Source organism: Phocoena phocoena, chromosome 9, assembly GCF_963924675.1.
Source record: "Phocoena phocoena chromosome 9, mPhoPho1.1, whole genome shotgun sequence".
Lineage (NCBI taxonomy): Eukaryota > Metazoa > Chordata > Mammalia > Artiodactyla > Phocoenidae > Phocoena > Phocoena phocoena.
The window spans coordinates 39385029-39393115 of NC_089227.1; the positions used below are offsets into that span (position 1 = coordinate 39385029).

Sequence of the window (8087 nt, forward strand, 5' to 3'; positions counted from 1 at the left end):
TGATTTTAAAAATAAATTGAATAATAATTGAACGATTGCATTTTCCTGTTTAATTCATTTGGTGATAAGGATAAATGCTAGAGTGCTATAGAGATCTTTTCACTCTCCTCATTAACATCCAAAGTTTTCTTTTGAAAGAGTGTTAAAAGGAATTTACTGAAAGTATTGCCATCATCGTACCCACTCCATGTTGAAAATGGTACCTTGGCTTTTTTTTTTTTTTTTTTTTTTTACATCTTTATTGTAGTATAATTGCTTTACAATGGTGTGTCAGTTTCTGCTGTATAACAAAGTGAATCAGCTATATGTATACATATATCCCCATATCTCCTCCCTCTTGCGTCTCCCTCCAACCCTCCCTATCCCACCCCTCTAGGTGGTCACAAAGCATCGAGCAGATCTCCCTGTGCTATGCAGCTGCTTCCCACTAGCTATCTGTTTTACATTTGGTACCTTGGCTTTTAGTGGCGCCGGATATAGTGGTGATTGATGGGGTCATATGTGAGGGCTGAGTGGACTTTCTTAGTTGTTGGATGGTCTAACCTATCCTGGAAATTATTTATGTTATCTGTTCATTTTAAGTTGCAATCTTTTAAAAAAATTTTTATCATGATAGGAACACAACATGGGATCTATCTTCTTATTAAATTTTTACACGTTCAATCCAGTATCATTAACTATAGGAACAGTGCTGTACAACAGATTTCTGTATCTTACTCCTTCATCTTGCACAACTTGTCTGCATCTCTCAGGCATATGAGTATCCATTTCCCTCAACTTTATAATGAATGTGATATTGAAACAGCTCTAAGAATAAATTTGGGGGCTTCCCTGGTGGCACAGTGGTTGGGAGTCCGCCTGCCGATGCAGGGGACACGGGTTCATGCCCCGGTCCGGGAGGATCCCACATGCAGCAGAGCGGGTGGGCCCCTGAGCCATGGCCGCTGAGCCTGCACGTCCAGAGCCTGTGCTCTGCAACGGGAGAGGCCACAACAGTGAGAGGCGCGCGTACCGCAAAAAAGAAAAAAAAAGAATAAATTTGATTGTTTTAAAATGTCTACTGATACCCATGGTGCTGAGAATTAACTGGCATCATAAAAGTCAAACTCTGCTTATGGTATTAAAAAAACATCTTTCTCTCCCCAAAGACTTCCACTGTGTTGTCTTGAAGTGTGTTGCAGGTATTTTACTTTCTAGGTGCCTCCTGGTGAGCCTCTAGAAAAGTATGATTTACAAATGCATAAGTGTTCAGAAATTGTTCAATTTCAGGAGATACTAATAATGTATTTTCACATCCCCTCCAGGTTCGCAGGCTGTTCAGTTGTCATGTCTATTAAAGATTCATTGATGTCCATTGTTAGCTTTTTAAAAGACATTTTATTTAGAAATTATTGCTTTCACTTCTTATTGCCATCAGCCCATTTTGCTATTGCTTAGAACATTTACATTAAAACGAAGTTTATCTTTGGAACTTTAAGATGTACCTGTCACAGTGACTCTGTTTTGATATATAGTCACGTCCCTGTGACGTTACATCTCTCTGCTCTTAAAAAATTATACTGATATATGTGACTAAATTACATTGTATCTTCATTCAGGAAGTAGAAATTAGTGAGAGAGAAAATAGCAAGGATCAGTGTTTTTAAAAGAGAAAAAAAAAAACTCTGGAGAAAGGTTATTAATGAGGTAGAGAGAGACAGAATGATCTCTTTGCAAAGCGTTCTGTTTTAGTATATTACACGTAGCAACAACTTGGAATTCTGTGAACATGAAGGAAACGTAGCAACAACTTGGAATTCTGTGAACATGAAGGAAAACTCTAACCCTATTTAAAAATGGTGTCTCAGGGTTACCTAGGTATGCATGGCAGCTGCAATTTCTGCTCAGATGAAGCAAAAGTGGAAATTAATGCGAAGGTGACTTTAGCTGGGGTCATAGAAGCAGGCCACCCTGTTCTGGATAATGCTGCATCTAGCCAGGGTAGTGGTGAGGTAGGGGATACAGATATGTTGAGGAAGGAGGTTTTGCTGAAGCTCTGTTGAAGCTCGGACATTGTTCACTAAACAACAAAAGTGGATATTCTGCTTTAGAGATTTTTGTCTGTGGACTCATATACATGGTGACCTTCTTATTTTTAGCATCTGATTACCGTTCTTTATATGAACGCTTAATTCCCCAGTGTAGTATTGGCTACAGTTTTATCCTGATGCTGCTTCGGGCAATAAAAATTATTTGCAGTTCAGCTTACTAATTGGTATACTGTTTCCTCTGCTGTACACGCTGTGCCACTTGTTCACTCTTTTATTCAGCGTCATGCAGGATATCTATTTTCCTTTGGTTTATCATAACCTCAGAAACACCTTTACAAAGAGATCACGAAGCCACTCTTGATCTATAGATTTTATCTGAAAAGAAAAAATAAGAAGGAAAAAGCAGGGTACCTCAGAATGCGAAGCATGCCTCGACTTCAGGGTGATCGCTGAAGGCCTGGTTTAAAAAGCAAACCAGGACGCAGGATACGCAGATCATGATAGCTTTTGTGTCTTTTGTGTTTTTGATTTGGATGTGTTTTAGAGCGCTTGGAAGTAATTAATGAATTAACTAATTTTTATGAGATATGTTGCTAAGTTTATACTTAAGACTACAATGTAATTCTGTTTTGGTGGCAGGTGGCCCGGCGTTGGGGCATTCAGAAAAACAGGCCAGCTATGAACTATGATAAACTTAGCCGTTCACTCCGCTATTATTATGAGAAAGGAATCATGCAAAAGGTGAGCAGCTAATACAGCATTAAAATTCATTGAAATGTTGCGCATTCATCCGCGTGTCATACTTTAAAGCCACGTGTCATTACACTGCTGAAGCAAGGTTTCCGCCCACTTTAACATATGCTTAGCTGTTTGTTTTGCTATTACAAGCCTTTCTGTTTATAAATGCGTGGGCATTATAGACAAATGTGTAATAATATCATATACAAAGTAGTAGACTTTCTGGAAGTCCCCACTTTCCTGTGTTTGGTAGAAAAACTGTTGTTTTCGTACTAATATGGCAAGCATATATCCCCAGAAGTCGTTGATATTTTGCTACATTCTCCACAAGTATATAATTTTGAATACTATCTGAATTATTACCTTTTCCCTCTTGTTCTGGTTCTTAGAACGTTCAGAACGTTGCTTGTTCTCATTCTGAAAAACATTTTTTCTTGGCTGATTTCATTACTTGACAGCTTAACATCTTAAACCGTTGATTAAAAATAAGTATTTGAAAAAAAAATAAATAAATAAGTATTTGATCTTATTTCATTGGTATAATGAAGTTACATTTATTTTATTTCAAATGAGTGTCTCTTAATATTTCCAGGTAGCTTTTTTTAAAGGTGTGAGATAAAACAAATGAATTACACCTAGAAACAAAATATAAAATTTTTGAAGAAGGTAATGAATAAACGAATAAATAAAGATAAAACATGTGGGTATTTGTTATTGTTACATCCTTCAGCCTTGCATGCGTATTCGATCTAATAGTCTTGACTGTGAACAACGTTTAGGATTTATTCATCGTGAATATTACGTTTTAGTTTTATTATGCATCCTTTGTTCATTTGGGGGGACACAGACGTATATTACAGATTGTGGCATAGTTTTATGTCACCATGGTTCTGCCAAGAAAAACTAGACCAGTTGGTCCATGAAACTTACTAGAAGACAGGGAAACAGCATCATTGAGTTTTCTAGACCAAAGGGAATCTGTGCTCTGGAGTTAGCCAGCCTGCAAGTTAGAACTTGGAAGATCCTTAAAAGATAAGGCTGAATTAGATTCTTAATTGCTTCCTATTTCCCTGAATCTCACCTTCAAAATGTAAAACCAGTTACTATCTGCTCTGTCTTCTCCATCTCAACCCCGGAGGCTTTTTTAATTCCTCCCTTTCTCTCATCCACCACTCCCATTTGCAGCCAACCCCTTTCACGTACACCCCATTCTTTTCGTTTTCATCACCATCTTCCTAATTGGGCACATCAAGTGGGCTGGCACAGTAGGTGCTCTGCAGGTCCCCTGGGCAGTGTTACACAAAATGCAGTCATGACTTTGGTTTGCATGCTACCTTCTCATTAGATCACCTTTTTTGAACAGATTCTTCTGCTACTCAGCAGTGGTATTCTTACCTCGTGAAGCTGCTGTGATTATTAAATGAAATAATGTACTTGAGACACTTGCATTGTACCTGGCGCAAAAGTCTTCAACAAATGGTAGCTGTGAATGCATCTCACACCCTGAATCCAAGGCATATTTAGCTTGTGTGTCTTGACCAGTAAGTCCCTTACTAAATGGAGCTGTCACAGAGAGCTAAAAAGTATCGTAAAATGTCTAATCATACCTCAGGTTTTAGACACAGTATTTGAGGGGGTATCTTCAGGATGACATGTCTGGTCTTAAATATTCTCAAAGGTGTTCAAACTTATGCTTATTACTGATACCACCACTTCCATGTTCCTATTTATTTATACAGTTATCACATATCCTATTTATTTACCTCTTACTTTAATAAATTAATAAGGCAAGATGCTATCAAATAGTCAAATGACAGCATAGATGTTGAAAAAACAAAGAAAAATGTTGTGGCTCCTCACGTTTTTTCTATTAGGTTGTAATTGCCAAAGGAAACTATTAGCAACCATTTATTTGTCAGCTAATATAGGAGAGCAAAATGTTGTACATCACAGGCCTTTTGGGGTATTGCATATGATATAAGGAAAACCAGGTCGTTTAAAGGTGAAAAATGCAAAAGTTGAAGTCTACTTATAACTAGCACAACAATCAAGACTTTGGACAATTTTTACAGACGTACATATACTTATTCTTCCTTCCACGTGTTGAGCCGTTCTACTTGCCACTCTCTGACACACCTGTGACTCTCTCATTGCTTCACTCTTTTTAGAATGTCCTGCCATCTTATCTTTACCTATTAACATAATGGTTAAGTAAGTTCTAGTATAGTCATTCAGAGAAAAATTATGCAGTCCTTTAAAAAAAGAAAACTCTGATGTAGAATTATATATTTTAATGTATGGGGAAAGTGTTTATCTGACCACGCTTGTTCATGAACTTAAAACTCTGTGTGTATGTGGTGTATGTAAAAGAAAATAAAATGGAAAGATTAGAGAATAAAATAAAACCCAAATGGATCTAAACATCAAAGAAACCCTGATTATTTTAGTAGTTATGAAAGAAATAAGAAATGAAGTAATGATCATTATACCTTATAGACAGTACATGTATGAATTTCAAAATTTAGAAATGATGGGAAAAGTATATACAAACATTTAAGCATTGGTTATTTCTGGTTGATATAATCAGATTATTATTTCTTCTGGCTTAATCTGTAATTTAAAATTTTCTTCCAATATCCCTGTATTACTTCTGAAATTTTAAAAGTTAACACATAATTTAAATAGCTAGTCTTTCAAAATTCATGTTTTATCTCTCTAAGCATTGCAATTTGTGTATACTGAATGTATAGCGTTTTCCATATTATAACTGAATAACAGAAGACGTTCTGTCCCTTGGTTGGTTATCAGCCCTTGTTCTAAACTTTGTGGCGTTTAACATAGTCCAGTAATTATAGTAGTAGCCCTAAATATGTTTACTGTAAGGAAAATACAACAGTGAGTCAAGGTAGAGTCCTTAAGAGGTTTTATAATCTTGATTGCATATTATACATTTTAATTCCCCGCAGTGGTTTATCGAATCGTTTCTAATTATAACCAATAGCAACAGGTTGTACAAAAAAACTTCCAGTATCCTAAAGCAAATGCCTCCTTCTCAGCGGCTGCAGACAAAACAAAGCAGGTTATTAAATGCTCTGAGGTATGCAGGCCATTTATTTTATTTTTATTCTCAAAGTGCTTTGAACAAAGAAACACGGGAAACGAGGATTTAGTATAGTTAAGCTTTGTTTCTGATATGGTCTATTTTTACTTTTATGGTAGTTTCACCATTTCACCTTTACGAACTTAATTTCCTTTTTATGAAGGACTAAAGTTAATAAATTTATGCCAGACTCCTCTGTTTGCCATGCCCTGTGCTAGAGACTTCCATCTTAGTCTTGCAACAGGCTTTCCAAGAAGCCATTCCTGACTCCATTTCACAAAAAAAAAAGGGGAACTGGGGGCAGTTTAAGAAACATGTCCAAATTCATAAAAACTAAGTCTTGGCTGTTTTCAAGCCTAAGGATATTCAGAGTATTTGAATTCTCTAAATTGATTCCTCTTACAGGGTAAAAAAAATCCAGGGCAAAAAAACATTCTAAATCTGAGTCCAGAACAGCAGTGCTCCTTGGTAATTTTTTTTTTTTCTTCCCAAACATGCACAGATAGTTTATAAACTATGAACTCACCATACCCCCACATCACACAGCAAGTAGCAGAGGAGTTGAGTAATTTGCACCTTTCTAAAATTACTGAACTCTACATACACACAAAAAGTTACTGCCAAACTTAATACAAAGAATTGTATTCATCCACTCCCGCCCTGCCCAACCCCACCCCCCCTCCCCCGTGGGTTTTTGAGAAGCTCAGCATTGTCTATTAATGGCAGCGGGGGCAGGGCTGTATTTGTTCCACTCAATTGTTTATAATTTCCTAGAGAAGCATTACTCTTCAAAATTTAAGTTTGGGACATGTTATTTCCTACAAATTACGCCACTTCTCCTTTATTTCAGGCAGCTGTCACATTTCTTTTTTTCATTTCCTCCCTATGCATCGTGTATTTTAAATTCCTTTCACTTTTTTACACCTCTTACTTCAATTTGACACTTTATATACATCCTTACCTTCTGTCTAAGGCATCTTGCTTTCATTTTTAAAAGTGATGTACCCAGGATAATGCTGCCCTCTCGATCTATCTTTCGTTTAAATAAGGCTATGTATCTTTTTTTTCAGGTGAGAATATACAGTGCAAAAGAAAATAAAAAAAGAACAGTTCACCCTGCGAATCAGTGAATCACTAGTCTAGTCTTATTAGGAACACGATACATTTTTCTTCTGAGGTTTGGGAGTTTAGTTTTTCTACAGTTTCAGAAATATAATGTTAAGAGGGAGACACTACACTTTAAAGGCCTGGCTATTTTATAAGTACTATAGATATTACCTTTTCAAACAGAGGGGAAAAGATTGTAATGTGAGGATGCCTGCATGAAATCATTGATTTTTTTTTTCCCCCAAATAGCAGTGTAAGTTTACACTTACATGAAAACAAGCAAGCTGCTAAGCTTTCTAGCTATATCTGGAATGAATGTAATTATTACTCAAGGTCAACATTTTGCATTTCCCTCGATTGAACCGCAGTTTATCACGCAAAGTGAGGATTTTTTTTCTATCTGTTAATAGTTCATTGCTTCTTCTTTTGTTATTCATCCTTTCTGGAGTATTAAATCATGTTTTTGTTTATTTCTTTCTCTGCCCTTCCAATCTGGGAGGGTGAAGATGAGTTGTTGGGTTTTTTTAAGCTGAGATGTAGTTGACATAACAACCTCACATTAGTTTCAGGTGTACAACGCAACGATTGGATATTTGTATCTCTTGCGAAATGCTTACCACACTAAGTCTAGTTACCATCCGGCACTGCACATAAGGATGGGATTTCTCTTCCGTGTTTCCCTTAGGTGGCTGGAGAGAGATACGTCTACAAATTTGTATGTGATCCAGAAGCCCTCTTCTCCATGGCCTTTCCAGATAATCAGCGCCCACTGCTGAAGACAGACATGGAGCGTCATATCAACGAAGAGGACACGGTGCCTCTGTCCCACTTTGACGAGAGCATGGCCTATATGCCAGAAGGGGGCTGCTGCAACCCTCACCCCTATAACGAAGGCTACGTGTATTAACACAAGTGACAGTCAAGGGCCTCCTCGCGCCTCTCCTCTTTTGCGAGATGCAGAGAATCTTTGAATTCTCTTCAATCTTTGTCTGATTTTTGTTGTTTGTATTTTATTTTTAAATAATAATACACAAAAAGGGGCTTTTCCTGTTGCATTATTCTATGGTCTGCCATGGACTGTGCACTTTATTTGAGAGTGGGTGGGAGTAATC

General features: G+C 37.0%; 1 protein-coding gene across 8 annotated transcripts in view; it reads left to right on the forward strand.

The window, feature by feature from the left end:
- ETV1 (ETS variant transcription factor 1) overlaps positions 1-7882 on the forward strand; it is a 91747-nt gene extending 83865 nt beyond the window's left edge. For all 8 annotated transcript variants that reach the window (XM_065883362.1, XM_065883356.1, XM_065883358.1 and 5 more), the window contains 2 exons: positions 2670-2771; positions 7661-7882. In XM_065883362.1, the coding sequence (XP_065739434.1) occupies positions 2670-2771; positions 7661-7882 (324 nt within the window). The remainder of the gene's footprint in view (positions 1-2669; positions 2772-7660) is intronic.
- Positions 7883-8087: the final 205 nt, after the last annotated feature.